Below are 22056 nucleotides of genomic sequence, written 5' to 3' on the forward strand. Positions count from 1 at the left end.
TCAAAAGCATCAACTGTGTACGCCCTACACGCCTCCCAAAAAATTCCTTTAACCGTCTTACTCTTACCGAATCTAGATACTATGTTGAAATACAAATGGACACCACATATTCCATGATGAGCGTGAGGAAAAATGTTGGCAACGGATGTTGCTATTGATGGAGACCTATCAGATATAATTGTAAGCTCCTGCATATTTCCTATGCAATCATGTAGTTTTTGAAAAAACCATGTCCAAGAATCGGTACACTCATTTTTGCATATACCATATGCAACCGGTAATATTTGGTTTTGTCCGTCCTTAGTAACTGCAAGTAGCATGGTACCTTTGAACTCGCCCTTTAGGTGAGCTCCATCTACTACTAGGGTCGGCTTACAAAAATTGACAAAAGCTCGTACCTACAATACATTGTATATCTATTCAAATACACCAAAATAAATATTAAAAAATTAAATTAGGATATGATAATACTAACCGAGCAACCGAGTGCGACGTACAAAAACTCAAAGCGATCATCAGCATCTGTTTTAATATGTGTGACAGTACCCGGATTATGTTTGGCCAAGTTGTGACAATACGCCGGAAGTTTGGTAAAAGAATCCTCTTTCATACCCCTTAACGACAACAATGCATATTGCTTCGCATGCCATGCCTGATGGTATGAGATATTGATATTCAATTGAGCATTCATATCATTAACAATTTCTTTTCCCCAATAAACTCTACTATAGTCTTCAGCCAAAACATCAGCAACATATTCACCAAAAACATATTTGTTTGCTTGTCGATGATTAGGTTGCAACAATGTTGAAGAACATGTGTGTACATCAACAAATTTATTCAATTGGAAAAGTCCATCAGAATTTTTAATTGCTTTTGCTCTTAGTAACCAAGAACAATTTTTCGAAACACACACAACTTCATACCTTGATTTGGTGGATCTACTTGTCCTCGTCTGGAAACCTTCTCGAAGACATTTTTTACCAATACACCGCTTTAAAAGTTCTTTGTTCTTAAATATACTCTCACATTGAATCTTTTGAAGATTCATGTCTACCATCTGTGTTGGGATATCTTCATTAATATCAACTGGCCATGCTGGTACAGGGGGCATACTGTGAAAAAGGTTATCGGGAAACTTAGCTTTAACTTCATCACCCAACTCATCTCTATCGGAATTGCTTTGTAGCTCGGTTATATCTAAACATACATCATCAACATCAACATAATGCCCGTAAACATGATTTTTTCATTTTTTTGACTTGACTTTTTTTTCTTTTTAGTTTTATCTACCACACGCCGATTCATAAGTTTAACTTCTTGTTCGGCAACATCATCACAACGATCACCCACATGATTAAGATATGTACCAACATCATCATCACCAACAGACTTGTAATTCCCGGGATCCACATAGTGAATATGTGAATAACTAATATTAACATTTTCAGCAACACTGTGAAACTGAGGTACACTAGGAGTATTGAAAGTACCTATCGGATCGTTGCTCCCTTTATAACTGCATAAATTACCAACAAGCTGGTTTCCAATTTCACCACCCCCATTAACCTCCTCAACTTCATCAACCACCACAAACACTTTCACAGCCCTTCCTCCACTACATTTGATTACGTTTATCAACATTCTAACATCCATGTCTTCAACTATAGCTATATAATAATTTAATTCAGGATGGTGGAAACGAAGACTAATTCTATATTTGTCTAACAAACCAATTTTGCTTCTTACCAAAGATACAAAATCACTATAACTAATATACTCAGAAAATATCAAAGCAAGTTCAGAAATACCTCCCTGCGGACATATGTATTCCAGATTAGTTCCATTAACTTGCCATCTCCCACCGGTTACAAGACAAACCAAATATTCAATCATTTTTTGAGCAAATTGTAGAGAGAGTTTCTAAACAAATAACAACCAAAATGATATTTTTTTTACAAAACTTTTTATATAGCAACATGATTTCGTAGTCAAACCAATTCATTTCATAGTCAAACTTAAAAAAAAAATAATACAAAAAAACCACGATTTCGCAGATAGAGTGAGAGTATTTCGCAGATGGACCTATTCCATCTGCGAAATTACCCCTATATATACAGCAAAAATATTAAAAAAAAAAAAATTAATTCCACCTGCGAAAGTACAAGTACCTAAAGTACAACTGTGCTTTAGGTGCTTGTACTTTCGCAGATGAGAAGGTCATTTCGCAGATGGGACCTTCTCATCTGTGAAATTGCTGGCTATTTTTGTAATTTCGATTTTTTTTTTTTTGGCTATTTTGTTAATGCAATTAGTGTAAATGACTACTTTTGTCATTTTCTCTAAAATCTCTTAAATTAATAATTTATTTAAAATAACTTATTAATAATTTTAAGTTTTTAATATAAAAATTTAATTAATTTTATAACCGTAGTTCCCACGGGTTATAAAACTAGTGAGTATATAAATATAAATACAAAGACTTTTTATTCTCGTAAGACTTATAGCACAATGACTCTTTCTTGCACTCATGGGGTGCAAATACGACCAAATTGGGTTGAGTTCACTAATTTGTGTCCAAGTGTGCATCTAGGTACTAATCCACTACGGATCAACCAAAAAAGTTTAGGAACCTTTTTGCAAACAATTATTTTTGTAATTGGAAATTGTTAGACAAAATTTCAGTACAAAATTGTATTCAATGAAATTAGTCATAAATTTTGGTCATGATTTCTTGACTAATAGCATTCATTTTTCTTTTGTCAATTACGTATTGATGTTTAATACTTCTGTTATGTTTTGTTGTATATATATAACGCATTTATGACAGATTGAAATACACCAGATGCAACTATGTTCTCCAATTTTGCTTCTTCATTTTCTTGTTGATGTCAACGTAATCTTAAAGATTCAAACGGTCTATAAAAACCGCTATGTGTAGTATCTTAGGAAACAAACATACATAAATTAAATGTGTGAATTTGTTTCAACGATAACATGTTAAAGGTTCAACGTGATCTTAAAGATTCATCCATTTGTTACATTTTGTTTTTAACGAGAAGCCAATCGACATCAACACCACAACCCCCATGAGTAGGAGAAGCGGGGCACAATGTGGGCAATTAACGACCAACCTAATCTATGACTTTTAGATAATTTTTCTAAAACACGCCATTGTTTAACTAGATAAATTTTAGTGTCAAAAACCATTACTACCCTTCTAAAGTTCTAATCACAACAACACATCCGTATTTAATAGAAACATAATAATAATAAATGTAAAAAGTAAACCATTAACTGAAATATGTAGAATAACAATACTACCCCTCTATTGACTCTAGTTACATAGATAACAGAAACTGCAAAATATCTAGCAAACTAGGATTCTGTTCCTTTGATTCCTATGCTATTCTCAGTAGAACAAAAACATCAAAGAGGGTAGTGAGATGATGTCCCAAAAGATGATTTTCATGTCCACTTTAGTCATTTAACTGTTTTTTCTTCTTCAAGGCTTCCTTGAACTTGAAGTCGCTTTGGTATTAAGGTTGAGGTCAGCGTAGGAGTCAGGGGCATTATTGACATTTTGGTTACCCATGGTGAGCCTTTGCTTCAACTGAGACAATAATGCTTGATTCTCTTGGTTAAGAAGTTGCGCTTTCTTCCTCAGTTTCTCATTCTCTTGCATTATCAAACAGTTCTCCATGTAGAGCTTTGAATTCAACCTTTCCATTTCTGCTTACAAAAAAAAAAAAAAAGATTCAGCTTTGACTTTTGAGTAAGTCAAAATGAAAAGGTTTTGTAGTTGGAAAGTTGTCAACTCTGATCTACCCATTATAAATCAAATCCTTTACATAAACAAAAACTGTTTCGAGTTTAAAAGAACAAAAGTTGACATTTGTCTGAAGTTGGCAACAATCTACTTGCGAATATTTATCAAAAGTGAAAGAAAGAATCGACTACAACTCATTCGTGATTTCGATAATCAAATGTGCATAAACAAAAAACTGTGTTGTGTTTTTGTCGGAATCCATTGAAAGAACTATGCATTTCCTTTTAAATGGACGACAGAAATACACACACAAACACACACTAAAAGGTGAAAACAAGGCAAAATCTACACTAAAACAAATGTTTCCATGTAAGAAAACCTCGTCCACCTTCTGCTAATGAAAACAGAGTTTAGAGAGAGAGAGAGAGAGAGAGAGAGAGAGAGAGAGAGAGAGGACCCACTTCTCTATATATTTTATCAAGAAAGATTTACCTTTGAAGAGCAACAAGCAAAAAAAACTTCGATTTTTGGGGTGAGTTCTAGTTCTGTTTTCACAGAGCAGAAAATGGGATCTTGTGAGGGGCAAAACGAAGGGTAGGAGCAGTCAAATATATAGTGGAAAACGTAGGGCGTGGGTGGGGTGGGGTGGGGTTGGGGGGTGGGGGGACATGCACCTCAAACTTGCCCACAAAACTAATCATCATGCAGATTCTGAAGCAACAAGGGAAGAGAAGAAGGCGGCTTGTGTAGGCCAAAGGTTTTAATGTCCTTCGTCTTCTACTAATGATGAGTGGTAAGGGTAGGGGTAATTTAGGTATTTTGTTAAGGGTGGTAAAGGGTCAGGGGTAATTTGGGTATTTGATATGAGGGGGGTGGTTCAAGCTCAAAATGGTCGTCGGAAGATTCGCAATGATGGTTTTGGATTGGTTCGAACCGACGAACCCTTACCCATCATCACCACCGCACACACACTTCTTCACCATCGATTCTCTTTTGTTTTCTTTCATTTGGTAAGTTGTTCATTTTATTTTTATTTTTATTTTATTAAGAATATAGTTTGTTACAAATTATAGTTTTTTTTTCTTTTCAAATTGAGATTTTCCTTTTTTATATTCATAGAATAACTATAATCATTTTATTAAAATTAATGATCGCTTTACTAATTTGCCTTTATATGGTTTTTTCAAACTTCTCTTAGATAAATTTGGCGTATAAAATGAACAATAATTACTAAATAAAATATACATGTATTAATCACTTACATTGTAATAATTAAAACGAAAAATAATCATCAATCAATGTGTTTTTGTATGAACTTCAAAGTTAGACACAACGTAAAATGTTTCACTGTTCAAATGCACGTTTTAATACGGCATTTAGATCGTTACTTTTGCATAAATATATCATGATATGTGAAACGACTACAAAGGTTACCATTAATTGTGTAAGAATTTTTCTCGAGTTTCTTTTTTTCAAATCTTTCGTTCATGCAATCATACATACATAAACACACGGATGTTGTGTGATGAGGCATATAATAAGAAAACTCTTATAAGGCAAGAGAAACGCAAAAGACTTTCAAAAAATAAGATAAGTAAATATGAATCACCTATTTCGTTTTTTTTATTATGTCTTTATGTGACTTACATGGCAGTTGAATATTGTTTTTAATATGATGTTATGAGCGAATAGAACGAGCAATTAAAAAAGGATCAAAAAGGATGACACATTAGTAGGCCATAAAGGTTTCTAAAAGACCATAAACATGAATTATAGTTTCTCAGATTTTACTTTATTAAGAGTAATAAGGATTGCTTAGTAGGCTAAGTTATTTCATACACATAGTGATTGAAAGCATAAAAAGTTTCAATTTTGAAGGGATGAAAAGGGAAAAAGGGAAATGGGATGATGAGTTTATGGGTTATGAGTGCATTACATGAAACATGATGGCATGACACATGGGCTTTTGTTTGTGTACTTCATATTTGTGTTGGTAAAAAAAAGTTTGATTTTCTATAGACCGTAATTATAAATTATGGGCTTTTATTTATTGATATTTTGGTTCTTTTAAAGTAGTACTTTTTTCTATTAACTTTTAATAAAAGATATTTAAGTGAAATCTTATAGTATATATATCATATATATAGTTTACTTGTACTAAAGAGCATCCAAAAAGATATTTAAGTGAAATCTTATAGTATATATATATCATATATATAGTTTACTTGTACTAAAGAGCATCGAAACAATATAAACTGTTCATCAAAAGTTGTACATTGATTAGGATATTAGAACACTCAAAATCACAATTTTTGGATGTGAAGCTTCTTGGTTGCAAGTTTCAAGATGCCAGAAACTCGTTTTGAGCCTTAGGAAAAATTGTGGCACGACTAGCTATTCGAATATAGAGACACTTGGATTATGTCATGTGGTGTGTTGGGGGGCTTAGTCGCGGGGTGGCCACATCCACGATAGTTTCGTGTGGCTAACTATGACCATATCTTAAAAGTGCATCTAATACATTATTGATTCTTGTTTTATGAGGCACAACTTCGAGTTTGAGAGCAAAGATGGCAATTTTAAGCATTGGAGCTTTAGATCTTTCCAATTCCTTTAAATTCCTTCGTCAGTATCCCATCATCTATTGTAGGATAAATCATTATTCGCTTCAAAATCCTCTCAATTCTGTGATTAGGGTTTACATTAGTTTGGAAGCTATGAAGTTCATGCATGTATAAAACTATTGTATATTTGCTCCTTGTATTGCTATTTAACAATGTATACGTTAAAGAAGTCCACGGAATCAAACTTAATTGCAACTAATTCCATATTTTATATTTGGGTTTGAACCATTTGTACGTAAATATGTTAAATCATGATGATCTTATATTTCAAAGAGTTAATATGTGCAAAATTTATATATAAACTTACAGAAATACAAAATATGGCAAATTGTGTATGAATTTGTATTACGTAACACGGAATGACGGAAGGGTTGACTTGAGGGTTCATTTGAGAGGCAACTATTTTTATTAGAAATGATAATACGTTTCTGGCCTTAAATTTTGGGAACCAACAATTTAATATTGTTAGGTCTCGTTGTTTTGTCTTAGTCTTTTGTGAAAGGTTTAATTGTAATACTTTGTCTTAAATGTAATGTTTGTTCCGAATGTATGTTAGTTTCGGAATGTGTTTACTTAAGGTTTTCAGAGTGACAATGCTTAATAGTTTGTATCACATATCACTGCTTATGTGTCATAACCTTATTGATTATTGTCTACTCAGTAGGCATTTTGCATGTTCTTATATGATTCCATGTAATCGAGCTTCTTACTCTCAATGAATTAAACATAAAATTATTTATCTTCTCGATCTTACATCACATTCACTTTTACATGATATTCATGATTTCTTAGTAATCAAACTAATTAATCGATCTTACAACTGGTATCAGAGCAGGAATCATTGATTTCTATTCAAATCGATTAATTCATTTTTGCTCATCAAGTTCTTCATGCATCTTCATTGATTTTTCTCAGATCTTTTCCGCATTTTCAAATTCTTTGCACTTTGATCTTGATATCTTTTCTTTAAAATTTGTTTTGATTTGAATTCCTTATATGACACATTGATTTGATCACTGTTCATGTTTTCTAAAATCATGGCGAAAGACGATCCTCAAAGTGTAGCATTCAAGTTAGTTAGCATCATTGGTTCTAATAGCATATTTCCTACTCTTTTTCCAGATGATTACGAAGTATGGGTACTTCATATTGAGGATTATGTTGCCGGTATCGACAAAATTGGTTCTCATGTTTGTAGATCGATGATTGTTGGTCCACACTTGTTCTCAAAGATGAAGATGGCAGTTACATCCATTGTAGAGTATAAAGCACTTCTTGATAAGTACTCAAATATGACACTTGAAGAGAAGGAGAGGGTTAGATATGTTTTGAAAGCAAAAAGAGAAATTTATTTTGCTCTTGCTAAGTACATTCCGATTGGTGAGTTCCTTTGAAACTACTTTCGAAATATGGGAACAATTAAAAGAAGTGTATTTTAGTAATAATAAACAACTTGATTCTCTTCAAACTTGTTTACTTTCGAAGTTTGGATCATTTAAGAAAAATTCTGGTGAAAGTATTGATCAAGTGTTTGAAAGATATAATTAATTAGTAAGTCGATTACTGAATTATGATTTGAAGCGTCATGAAACAGAGAAGATGTCTCAAGTGGTTGGAATTCTAAAAGCTCATAAAGAAGAGGTGTATAATGTTACAAAATCAATTGCTAATGTTGGTCATTTGGCTCTGGTTACAAAAAAAGAAGTTCTAAAGGTGAAGAAAAAAAAAGTTACTGTTGATTTTGATTCTGATGCGACTGATGATGACTGGACAAGTGAGGAAAAGGATTTAATTGCAAGTAATCTGAAGAAGTTCTTTAAGAAACATTTCTCTAAGTTGAAGGGTTTATAGGTTATCAAAAACATGTAAAGCTGAAAATATTAACACTTAAGTCCACATACAACCTATAAAGGATCTATGTTTTCACTAATTGATAGCAATAAGCTATGAACATTAAGAATCCTAAGGAAAACTTATTATAAGCAATATATTGTTGAGTCCAGAAGTGTTGCGTCATTGGGCTCGGTCCTTAGCCCAGTTTTGTTACCGGTTTGGGCCTGTCCAACCGTGTTTATTTTATTAGGGTTTAGTATTTAATGTGCATGCATGCATCCTTAGTTATCATTGCTTTCATTATTACTCTCATTGATTGTACTACAAACCCTAGCTCGCCTCTACAGTGGAAGCTCTTCATCGAGCTCTGCTGAGGCGTGACTACATTTGAATCATTAAGTATTACATTCCATCTTGTGTTTTTTGTGTTTGTTTGTTTGTTTTATCGATTAACTTGTTGAAGATCTAATCGATCTAAGAGTTTTACAACTCATCAATTGGTATCAGAGCAGGAGACTATGTAATCCATACACATCACTTCTGTTGAAGAAGATCTTAGGGGTTTTCCGCTTTGATTGATATTGTTAGAGTTGTCATTCACTATTGACGTAGTTCTTTAATAGTTAATCTTACCCTAACATTATTTACAAGTCTGATCTTAAGCAGGTTTTTGAACAAACATCATCATGTCCATGGATGATTCCCAGTCAAACCCAATCAATACCTCCAATAGTATAGAATCGATGACAAGGATTCCCATATTGTATACTCAAGATTATGAAGTCTGGACGCATCACTTCGAAGACTACGTGATTGGTTCAGAAGATAATGTATACTTGATTTGGGAGGCGATTACTGTAGGTCCATTCGCTCATTCAAGCACTTCAAGAATTGTTAAAACTCAAAAGGAGTATAATCAGCTCGTTAATGATGTGAAAGACATACCCCAAGATGAGAAAGAAAAGTTTCAGCACAACATCAAAGCTTTAAGGATGATTAGGTTTGCTTTACGATCAGACACGTTTCGGTTGGTAAGTTCATGCACAACAGCAACAGGTTGAAGGAACTGTATTCTACGGATGAAGATCTTAAACATTCGATCAAACTTTATTGCTCTCAGAATTTGGTGACTTCAAGCAGAAGCCTGAAGAGAAGTTTATTCAAGCCTTCGATTGCTTTAATCATCTCCTTAGTAAGATGATAAAGCATGGGATAGAAAGGAAAGTCATCAAACAGAAGGTCACATCCATGAATGGCCTTAGACCCGAATAGATGGCTGTGGTGTCTACTGTGAAGGCACACGAACAATTCAAGGCTTATTCTCTGGCGAAAACTGGTGGGGATATTAAAGTCACATGAGAGTGTAGTGACTAAAGAAACGAATGTGGTTTCTAGCATGCGGTTATTGGCTCTAATCTCCAAAGGAAAGAATGCTGCTGAAGAAGAAGAAGATTTAGATCTTTCTGAATATGATCTAACAAGTGAAGATTTTGCTTGAATGGTGTCAAATCCCAAGAAGTTCATCAAAAGAAGTTTCCCAGCCAATCAGAACCGAAACTGGCAGGGAAGTGTAAGGGTCGAACTCTTGTAAAGAGTCGAATAGTGTTTAGTCAATTTCGTATGTAACGTATTTGCTAAGTCACTTTCATACGAAGCTTAATAGTTTTAGACTTAGTATTTTTTATACTCTCTATTTCCCTATAAATAGGGACTGGGCTTAGATTTAGATATACGAGATTTCCAATTTCGTTGTCTATTTTTGTAATCAAGGTTATTTGAGAGTAATAAAAACTTCAAAGTCTTATTTACTTTCTGAGCTCTTTACATTGATTGATCTTGTTCATATTCGATTTCTCGAATACAATTCTTCTACAATTGGTATCAGAGCAGGAATCAAACTGCATTGATCTGATTTTCATTCTGAATCATCTGATTTTGAGTCATTTTTTTGTCTCAAAAGTTTCCGCGCTTTTGTTTATGAAAATCACGTCTTATCTACAGATTTGATTAGATTCTGCATTCAAATTGTATAATCGGGTGATCGATTATAAGGTTCTGATCAATTTGTTTGATCAAATTGCAAATTCATCAAGTTTTCTGTGATTTCTGAATTTTTCTCGTGTGTTCATCAATGGCGAACTTCAACATGAACACAATGACTTCATATTCCCATCTACTCGGATCATCAACCAAAATTCCAATGCTGATTCCAGAATACTACGATCAGTGGGCTGATCGTATGGAAGACTACTTGAATGGTCTGGATGAAGAGTTGTGAAAGTGCATCAATGGAACAGTTCAACCTCCATTGAATGTTCAAAACATAGGTTCATCTGGAACTGCTTCTACTGTCGGAGAGCAACAAACAATACTGAAGAACAATGAAAAGCGTTGCATGAGAGAGTTAAGAGGTGATTTGCCACCTGTTCTTTACAACTACATTCTTGGTTGTAAAACTGCTAAGGAGATCTGGAATACTCTCAAGGAAAAGTATCAAGGAAGCGAGAAGACTAATGTCAATTCTGTTAAGCAGTGTTTGGTTGAGCTGAAGGAGTTTAGACAAAAGGAAACTGAAACAATTGAAGTTTACTACGATCTTCTGAATGAGTTGATCTACAGATGCAATCGCTATGAAATCACAAGGTCCTTAATGGAGTATAATCTTACTTTTGTTATGAGACTTAGGAAGGAATGGAGGAGTGTTAGTATGATGATCAAAAATCAACAGAGCTTCGACAGTTCATCTTTGAATGATGTATACGATCAGTTGAAGACACACGAAAGTGAAGTGTATGAAATAATGGAAGAAGCGAAACAGAGTTTACGAGGACCATTGGCTCTGGTTTCGAAAGTGTCTGAGGTGGAATCTGCTGAAAAGGAGAATTCAGATGAAGAAGGTTTTCTCTTGAATTCGGATGATGAAGCTGTAGCTTTTTACTCGAATATTCGAGTTAATTTTTTTTTTCAAAAAGCCTTTTAATCCTAAAGGAAAGTAGAGTGAGGTGAAAGGAAATTTTACGAAGTCCGGTGTAGAAGAGAAAAAGAAATTTGAAAACTCTGAGAAGAATGATGACAAGGTGAAAGAGTTTAAGGTAGAAAATAAATTGAAAGGGGATTATGGTGTAGATTGTCATTACTGCAATGGCGCGAATCACTTTGCAATTAATTGTATGCTTCGAAACAAAGAGGAAAAGAAGAAAAGAGTGAAGGACAAAGCATATTATGCTGAAAAACTGGAGGAAGTTCTTGAGAAGGCCAAGGGATTGTCTCTTGTGGCAAGAAGAGAGGATGAAGATGAAGAAAGTGGCACTTATCAGATTTGGTCATTCGGGTCTGATGATGAGGAAATGAGACATCCTACTCATGGTGCCATGTTTGCAAGATTTGAGGATGGAGAAGAAGAGGAGATATCTGGACATTGCTTCGTTTTGAAGTCAAGTGACAAATCTCCTATGACAACTAAGGTACGTTCTATACTCGAATCTTTTAATATTCCTTTACGTGCATATGATTCTGAAATAATTGCTTTTGATGATATTGTTGCTTACTTTGATGCTATTGTTGTGTCTGCTAGTAACGAGGCAAAGAAACTTAATAATCAATTGCTTGAGACTCAAAATTTTCTAGACACGAAACGTTGCAGGGTAGAGTATCTAGAGTTACAATTAGGAAATGTCAATAATGATAGAGAGAATATAGATAAAGATGTAAGGATGTTGTTGGCACAACATAACATCTATTGTAATTCTACAAAACGTTTAAATGCCAAATTAACTGATTTACATCATTCTTCTGACATTAGCAAAGAACGACATCATAAACTGTTACCTTTTCTTGCATTCGAAAGAGAAATAGTTGATGTCATGTCATATGATTGTGAAAACACAATAGCTGATTTTAACAAAGTACCAGACGATAGGTTTGCATATGGCGTTGTTAAGATAGATGAGTTTTTAAATGCTGATGAATTGGTTAATATTGTTAATTAAAGTTTGACAAAAGATGAACAAGTGAAAATTTTGAAAAGAACTAAACATTCGAAACTTGATTCACAACTTAATTTTGCTGATGTCGATGAGAATTCGGATAATCTTAGCGAAATCAGTGAAATTGAAGAAGAAGAAAGTATTGATTGCTCTCAGTTGTCTATCATTAACATCACATCTAAGGTCAAAGGTAAAGAAATTGTTAATGATTCGATGATTAAGGATGACATTGGAAAACCCTCTACTTCGAATTTTTTTGACTTTGATGATGTGGAAGTTCGAGACACTTAGACAGATAGTAGTGATGACGAGGAGAACGAAATCAAAGCTTCGAATGCTTGTAAGACAGAAAAGAAAGTTTCAACTGAAACTTCAATTCCAAGAGTTGTTGTTGAACAAGTTTATGGAGAAACTGAAAAGTTTGACAAGGTGATGAATGAAAAAGGTGCTCACTATTTGGAAACTAATACTATCGTGTATCCGAATTTTACATGCACAGATGAAGTTGTTTTTCCAAATCAAGTATTTGTCACAACTGGGAATGCTGAGAATGTCAAGCTAGAATTCAACAAATTGGTCGAAGAAGAAAATAAGCGTTCAACTGATGAAGGATTCTTTGCAAATCAAAACACAGTTGAAAACAACCTCACTAAGAATTCGTATGTTATTCAAAAACAAAAACCAAAACCAAAACAAAAATGAGTTGTTAAATCTGAAAAAGAAAAAGAAGTTGTTGATTCAACTCCAATTGTAAAACTTAATTCAAACAAATTCAAAGTGCTTGTTGATAAGTTTTCAAAAGAACACAAAGTTTCAAAAAGAAAGGCACGAAAGGCAATTTTTTGGCAAGTAGTGTCTAATGAAAAACCCGCTCTAATAAAATCCAAAGTTTCCTATGAGAAAATCAGTGTTTCAAAATCCAAATTATCAAATATTTCAAAAACAAAGAGTTATCCAAAGTCTTTTGTTACAGATAAAAAAAGAGACACATCTTTTCATCAACAATGAATGTAATAGACAAATTTCCAATTAACCAAAAGGTTGCACATGTTCGAAAATTTGATAGCATTCGTAAGTATGAGACATCACAAAAGTTTGTGAATGATTGAAAACTTAATAGTGTTCGAAAACCAACGAATAGTCAACCCATTACAAACAAAACTTCCAATTCAAAAGTAACATTTACACCACAAAAGCCAAATTTTCCAAATCTTTCAATCACTAAACCAACAAAGGTTTCGTATTCAAACGGAAAATCAGAAATTCATTCCATCAATAATTGGCTTAAGGGACAAGGCAAAAGGTATCAGTCTGGAAGGTTTTCTCAAGTTCAGATCAAAACAACTTACAAAAAGTATTTGAATGAGTCAACAACTAGAAGTTTATCTTCTCAAGATTCGAATACTCCATTCCAGAGATGGAAACCAATCAACAAATTAACAAGAATTGAGAAGCCTAAGGTGCAATCTAATTAAAATCCAAAAATATTGAAAAGTTATATTTCAATATCTTTAGATAATGATGTTGATTTAATTGATAGTATCAAAGTAAAAGTTCGAACTTGGGCTTTCAGTTCTAAAATTCACTCTTTGTTTCAAGTTAATAACGAAGGACCCAAAAAGCCTTGGGGTACCTAAAATCTTTAATTAAATGCAGGTACTATGTGATGAGCAATATGATATGAAATGGTATATTGATAGTGGTTGCTCACGTCACATGACTGGAAGGAAGGAGAACTTAAGAGATTTTCGAAGTCTTGAAAATGCTGGAGTGGTGAAGTTTGGTAATAATAAAAAATGTCAAGTCAAAGTATATGGCAAAGTAACGAATGGGCAATTCATAGTAAATCGAGTTGCATATGTGGAAGGTCTTAAACATAATTTGATTTGTGTTTTGCAATTAGTTCTGGGCACTGGAAATCATGTGGTGTTTAACGAAGAAGGGAGTATAATATCAAAAGTCAAGACGAACGAAGTATTGCTAAAATCGAAACGATATGGCGATATGTTCACACTGGATATTAACCCAATTGTGGGCAAACCATCTGTTTGTCTACTTTCGAAAGCCTCAAATGATGTCAACTGGTTATGGCATAGATATTTGTCACATTTAAACTTTCGAAATCTAAACAAGTTGGTTACAGAGGACTTAGTTCGTGGTCTTCCTGTGTTAAAATTTGATAATAATACACTTTGTGCAACTTGCGAACAAGGAAAACAACATCGCAAAGGACATCCTATCGTGATAGATTCGAAAATTATTGAACCATTGGGACTTCTTCACATTGACCTTTGTGGACCTTCGACTGTTTAAACACTTAACAAGAAACGGTACATTTTGGTTATTGTTGATGATTTTTCATGTTTCACTTGGGTATTTTTTCTCAGGTTAAAATCTGAAGTTGCTCAAACAATGATTGATTTTATCAAAAAGATAAAAATGAGTATGAAGAAGAATGACCGAAGAATAAAGATTGATAATGGGTCTGAATTTAAGAATAACATGCTAGATTCGTTCATAACTTAAAAAGGAATTACGCATAACTTCTCATCACCATATACACCACAACAAAATGGTGTTGTTGAAAGAAGGAACAGATCATTGTGTGAAGCTGCAAGAACAACATTGACATATGTGAATCTTCCTCAATATTTATGGGCTGAAGCCGCCTCCACAACATGCTTTACTTAGAATCGTTCTCTTATTCATAGAACATTTAATATCACTCCTTATGAAATCATAAATAATCAAAAACCTAATGTCAAAATTTTCCATGTTTTTGGTTGCAGATGTTTCATCATGAATCTTAAAGACAATCTTTCCAAGTTTCAAGCTAAAGATAATGAAGGAATATTTTTGGGATATTCGCATAATTCAGTTGCATATCGAGTGCTGAACAAATGAACTCATAAAGCTGAAGAAACTTTTCATCTTACCTATGATGATTACTATGTTAAACAAGTGGAAAGAAAGTTTGAACAAAAACCAATTCTTGCTGAATCAAACAATCAAACTGAAAATGATAATTCAATTGACTTTGATTATGATCTAATTTTTGGTGTTCCAGACAGGGAAATTGATGCAGAAGTTCATGCTGATGATAATCAAACACCCGAATCCTCAAAACATACTGATGATTCAACACTTACTTCGGATAATACTGAGAATGACGAAAGTATGCTAGATGCTCGTATGGAATGGGAGCATATGAATATACCTCTAAATGTTGAGGGGGAGCATCCTTTTGAGGGGGAGAAGAGTACTATGGATCGTGAATTTGAGGGGGAGCATCAAAATGATAATCATGTTGAGGGGGAGCATGATGATACTGATATAATTAATCTTGACCAAAATGATGAATTTCATGAATTTGATGATAATATTTCTATGGCAGGTACTGAAAATGAAGAAATGTACGAAGATGCACCATTGAAATTTGATACAACATATCCACCACTTAAGAAATGGACGAAGAATCATCCAAAAGAGCAAGTTATAGGAAATCTGCAAGATGGAGTTTTAACAAGAGCTCAAATTCGTGCGAAATATGAGGTACTCAATACGAATCAAGAATTTTACATGTTTAAAGTTTTTATTTCGAAAATAGAGCCAAAAACAGTTAAGGTTGCTATGGAACACTCAGATTGGGTTGTTGCTATGTAATCTGAACTTGCTGAATTCGAATGAAACAAGGTTTGGAGACTTGTTCCAAAACCTAATGATGTTTCGATTGTCGGGCTAAAATGGATTTTCAAAAATAAAACCGACAAAGAGGGCAATATTATTCGAAATAAATCTAGGCTTGTTGTTAAAGGTTATTCTCAATAAGAAGGTATCGACTATGAAGAAACCTTTGCCCCTGTCGCAAGACTCGAGGTTGTTCGAATATTTTTAGCCTATGCAGCACACAAAGACTTTGATGTTTATCAAATGGATGTCAAATGTGAATTATTGAATGTAGAGCTCGAAGAGACAGTATATGTTGAACAATCACCAGGTTTCATTAATGAAGAATATCCTAATCATGTTTACATTTTAGATAAGGCTGTGTATGGGTTAAAACAAGCACCAAGAGCATGCTTTGTCTAGTGAATTTGAGAATTTGATGAAGAGTCAATTCGAAATGAGCATGATGGGTAAAATCAACAATTTTCTTGGGTTAAATATTCGTCAAAGCAGAGAAGGAATTTTCATTAACCAAGAAAAATACACGAAGAATTTGCTTGAAAAGTTTGGAATGACTAATAGCACGAAGCTACGAGTGCCAATGGCAGTAGGAACGAAGTTAACACCTTCGTTAGATTCACCTGCTGTTGATCTTACTTTGTTTCGAAGCATGATAGGTTCTCTACTTTATTTAACTGCAAGTAGACCTGATATCATGTTTTCTGTTTGCAATTGTGCAAGGTATCAAGCAAATCCAAGAGAACCACATTTAGCAGTTATGAAGAATATTTTTTGTTATCTCAAAGGAACAGTTTCGTTAGGATTGTGGTATCCTTCGAAATCTGGATTTTTCATTCAAGCCTTTTCGGATTCAGACCTTAGTGGATGTACTCTCGACAGGAAAAGAACAAGTGGAGGATGTCAGTTACTGGATGGGAAGTTAGTGAGTTGGCAGTCGAAGAAACAAACTTGTGTAACTATTTCTACTGCTGAAGTTGAATACATTTCTGCTGCTGCTTGCACTTCTCAAATCATTTGGATTCAAAGCCAATTGCATGATTATGCAATTAACATGAAAAGGATTCCATTATAATGTGATTCACAAAGTTCTATTCGCATTTGTCAAATCCAGTACAACATTCGAAAACAAAACACATTGCTCTTCGTTATCATTTTATAAAAGAACATGTGGAAGATGGTAACATTGAAGTTCATTTTGTGAAAACTACTAATCAACTTGCTGATATTTTCACTAAACCACTGGATGAAAAATCTTTTGTGAAATTTTTAGCAGGTTTGGGAATGTTAGATGCGAATTCAGTACCAGGATCAAATACTCAAAATTAACGAAATCATGTTAGTGAAAAAGGTGTCGATTCAGAGGCTTGCCGTTTTCATCATTCAGAAGTTACTGTACATTAAGAGGCTTCGACACGCTTTGTTTTCGTATATTGTAACTAAAAGTTTTCGTGTGTTTGGTAATATCATTTCATTTCATTAGTTTAGAATTTGTTCATTGAAAAACTGAAAAACCAAAAATATTTTTATTTCTTTGCATTAACTTTTGAAAATTCAAAAACAACAAAAAGATTTTCTTTTGTTATTTCTTTTCTTTTCAAAAATATAAAATCCCAAAAAGATTTTTGTTACTTTGTTATTCTTTTTAGGTCTTCAAGAACATTTTCACGACAATTTTTCAAAGTGTCATGCTTATGTTTCTACGGGAAGGTAATTTTCTTAAATTTTTGTACTAGTTAAGATGTCCCTAGAACCATGCTGCAACATGTCGACCCAAGCCTCAACTGACTCTATGTGTGTTATGAAAGCCTTAATGAAATTTTTTTACCAAAATTTCTTCCCAATTAGGCTTACATTCGCATTACTCCAATGAGCTACCTTACTCTTCTCAAATGAGTTAAGAGTTGTCTGTTTGGTCCATATATAACAGAGGTACATTCAAATCTTAGCCAATCTTTTTCATCACAAATTTCTTAACACATTTCACACACAAAGACACATGTTCAAGAGGTCATTGATCAAACCAATTGTGACTTAAACATGTCAAAAATCTGTGTTAACGATCTTAAATCATGAGACCGTGATGCAAGTGAAACCCAAATATATGAACTTATTAAGGAATTGATGGGGAACTTCGTTCCAGATTCTTACGAAACACCTGTTTCTGTACCAAAGATTCGTATACTCCAAATCACATTCTTTCGTATGAGTGGTTTTGATCGAATGGTCGAAGCCCACGACATTTGTTTCCCAACAAAATCCACTTAAATTTTTTTTCTTTGAATGTGATTTCAGTGAGAGTATCAATTCTTTTCATTAGTCACTTTTACATAATTTACCAAAGCATCTTGTCACTGACTACACTGGTCAAACAAGTAATTTCTATTACAATTACTCACCTTATGTTTACGTTGATATGTAAGGAAATTCGTAAGCCACCTATGAAGCCTTGAAAAAGAAGCCCTTCGATACTTCTCTACAAGTATTTGATTGTAATTCACGGGAAAATGCACAAGCTGTTAGTTATCTATCTTCGTAATTAACGAAGCAATCTTTGCCCGGGGTTTAACTGATTTCGTGTCTAAATTTTAGACATCACAGAATCCAAATTTTTGTTAATTTGCTTCTTATCTTGTTCTTTGGCACACATCACGCACGAAATCCTTGAGGTTCTAAGTAACACCAACTTAGGCTGAAGATTTCACAAGACTGACAAATGACTTCGTTTCGAATCCCAAAAACGAAAGAGCCTAGACTCCAATCCGAAGGGTTTGATCTTATCTACTTTATACCTACGAACAGTCTAAAGTTACCGTTTGGCAACTTGGTCCTAGTTTCAAGGTACTTTATCAGACGTGATGGTATTAACGACTACTGGTGCGAGTTTCAAGGAATGACGTGCCTACTCATTAATGATAAACGGTTCACATTATTTTGGGCTTACTTATAAGAGGAAAATCCGTTTGCTTTTGTAACCACGCGTTCAAAAATTCACAGAAGAACAAAAAGCCCTAATTTTTCCAAAAAGCTTTCAAGAACTCACACATGGCTGCTGTTCAGAACTCAAACACTGAAGAAATTGCTTCTCAACCGATGATGAAGATTCAAAGCACAAACTATCAGGTTGAATCCAATGTTTCGTCGTATCCAGAAGACCTCAAAATGCTGATCGTTGTCTTGAAGAGATATGTTTTGGCTACTACGATGTTCAAATCCTTCGCAGTTCCAATGTCTTGGTTGTCCATGGCTGCTTTTACTGCAACATACAACAAAGCCACATATGTGATTACATTCAACTTGGTGAATGTGAAACGTATTCGTCTCACCAAGAAGATGTTTTCACAGTTCTTGGAGATTCCCAATTCACCACCATTCTTCAAACCTACTAACCCTCAAATCATACATATGTTTAATGAGATGGGTCACCATCCACCACTCGAAAAGATAAGCGACTTTAAAAAGTATGGGCTTCCTTGTATATGGAATTTCTTGTTTGGGATATTCCTTTGATGTTTAACAGGAAGAAGTGTGGGTCTTGACAAAGGAAGACTATAAGTATATGCAATGGTCATGGGGTTATATTACGACTTGAGTATGGACTATGCCACTCAGTTGTGGAAGGAGTTCATGAAAAGTTTGGAAAGTACAAGTGTGGCTAAGGGAATTTCTTGTGCCAGATACTGTGATGTTCAAGTTTGGCTACTGCGATGTTCAACTCCTTCGCAGTTCCAATGTCTTGGTTGTCCATGGCTGCTTGTACTGCAACATACAACAAAGCCACAGATGTGATTACATTCAACTTTGTGAATGAGAAACGTATTCGTCTCACCAAGAAGATGTTTTCACAGTTCTTGGAGATTCCCAATTCACCACCATTCTTCAAACCTAATAACCCTCAAATCATACATATGTTCAATGAGATGGGTCACCATCAACCACTCGGAAAGATAAGCGACTTTAAAAAGTCTGAGCTTCCCTGTATATGGAATTTCTTGTTTGGGATTTTCCTCCGATGTTTAACAGGCAGAAGTGTGGGTCTTGACAAGGGAAGACTAGAAGTATATGCAATGGTCATGGGGTTATATTACGATTTGAGTGTGGACTATGCCACTCAGTTGTGGAAGGAGTTCACGAAAAGTTTGGAAAGTACAAGTGTGGCTAAGGGAATTTATTGTGCCAGATACTGGAGTTTAATCTTGGAGAAAGTATATGAGAAAGAGGGAATTCGAGTCCCTGAGGGTGAGCATACTGCTGAATTCACAAAGTATCAGTTCCCAAAGACAATCGAAGATGATGAGCATATATTTACAAGTGTTGCACGCATTCCAGATGCAATGCTCCAGAAAGTGAACCCTACTCACGAGATTCTTGTGAAGTACCTAAAGAATGTAAACTCTGATATGGAAACTGGGGTGTTACTTGAAGTTGAAGTAGGATTTTCAAAGCCATCAAAGAAGACGAAGTCTGATGGTGATGAAGTAAAAGCTGCAAGGTCGAACTCTTCACCCAAGAAAGTCAAGGGTGATGATAAGAAGAAGGTAGAAGAGAATGAAGATCAACATTCAAAGGAAGTTGTTCCTTCAAAATTAGTTGTTCTTAAACGGCTTCGCCAAATATCCTCTAAACGAACTTCGTCTGATGAATCTCAGACGGTTCGTAAGACCCAAGTTAGAAGCAAAGGAGTCGTCATCCGTGAAATTCCTGCTCCTGCTTCTCCTTTGTCTAAAAACAGACGTGATCAAGATGTTGTGAAACATATCACAGAGAAACGGTACAAGCGAAAGTGTGTAATAAGAGACGATTCCGCATAGAACGAAGTTGTTCCTGATACTCCTTTGGTTTCGACTTTTCCTATGGTAACTTCTTCACCCATAATTCCTTTAGTTTCGCATGTTCCTACCATTTCTCCTACAACAACCATTCCACTCGAAATAGTGATAACCAAGTCATTTAATGAGGAGGTTCCTATTTCTAACATCTTTACTAACGTATCTGATACGGGGGCGAATGTTACAATGAGTGTTGACAATTCACAGCCTATAATTCTTTTTTCTTCATTACCACCCATCAGTTGAACTTCATTTGTTTCATTACCACCAGTAATTCAACCCATAACTACTTCTACTTCATCTCCATTGTTCGAAACTATTCTTCAACAACCTATCACTACTCTTTTTCCATCACAATCCACAGAACCACCCAAACCTCATTCCAATGATGAAACAGAAGGAGGAGGTTTCGGAGGAACTTTCGACGAATTGCATTTTGATTCAGAAGAAGAGGAGATTCCTGATCATATGTTAATGTCAGGAAAACAGTTCAAAATCTTGAACATGAAGCTAAACTCTATTCTTCAGTCCCAAGCTGACTCCAGAACAAAACACTCGGTTTCGGGTATTGAAGTAGATGTTATGTTAAAGGTTGCTGAACGAAGACTTCTTGAAAAGATAGATGAATCTGATCATAATAATGAGCTTCGAATAAACACTCAAGGAGGAAACTTTGAAGGAGCCTTGAAGGAATTGAAGTCTGTTGCGAAGGAACGTCATGTTCTCTTCGTACAAGATGTTAAAAAGGTTCGAGAATATGTCAAATTGAAACTGGAAGAGTTGAAGAAGGAAGTCTCTCAGGAGATTAATAATATGCATTCTCAGTACAATTCAATTCATGAGAAGGTCGATATAATTGCTAGGGCAGTTACAAATTTTATCAAGACTTTTCAAGATACTGTGCCGAAGTTCGAATTTAAAGCAACTGATGACAAGGATCAGTTTGCGAAGATAGTTGAGTTACTTATTGACTTGAAAAATGTTGCATCGAAGCCTGCTCAACAGTCCTTTTGAACTCCTCAGTTCCTTACTCAGAAGCTGAATATGCTTGACCAAGTCATTCAGAAGGCTGTTGCTCCTATATCGAAGTTTGCTCAGATGCTGCTACAGAATGCCCTACCTGTTGTCACAGGGGTGCAAGGGGGAGAAAAGAAGGTGAGCAAAGGAATGAATGTGAATAAAAAAGGAGAAGGTGAGAAGAAGACAACGGAAGATTCGAAAGTTGCTGGAAAGGTGATTTCTACACAACTCCCTGTTTCAATCCCAATGAAGTTTGACCCCATCTCAACAACTGTCATAACCACAAAACCGATTACAAAAACGAAAGGGAT

The 22056-nt window shown here is 34.6% G+C and overlaps 1 protein-coding gene across 1 annotated transcript; it reads right to left on the reverse strand.

Moving 5' to 3' along the window:
- Positions 1–3249: 3249 nt before the first annotated feature.
- ZPR3 (binding protein) lies at positions 3250–4346 on the reverse strand. The gene is made up of 2 exons (XM_079028595.1): positions 4262–4346; positions 3250–3732 (listed from the first exon to the last, which is right to left on the reverse strand). Exon 2 carries the CDS (start codon positions 3728–3730, stop codon positions 3506–3508), a length of 225 nt encoding a protein of 74 aa, XP_078884721.1. The 5' UTR covers positions 3731–3732; positions 4262–4346; the 3' UTR covers positions 3250–3505.
- Positions 4347–22056: the final 17710 nt, after the last annotated feature.

The sequence above is a fragment of the Lactuca serriola genome, chromosome 2 (assembly GCF_051521515.1).
Source record: "Lactuca serriola cultivar US96UC23 chromosome 2, Lser_US96UC23_V15, whole genome shotgun sequence".
Classification (NCBI taxonomy): domain Eukaryota; kingdom Viridiplantae; phylum Streptophyta; class Magnoliopsida; order Asterales; family Asteraceae; genus Lactuca; species Lactuca serriola.

What these genes read in the sequence shown, in the direction of transcription:
- ZPR3 (XM_079028595.1), bottom strand. Translation starts at nt 3,730, where the DNA reads ATGGAAAGGTTGAATTCAAAGCTCTACATGGAGAACTGTTTGATAATG.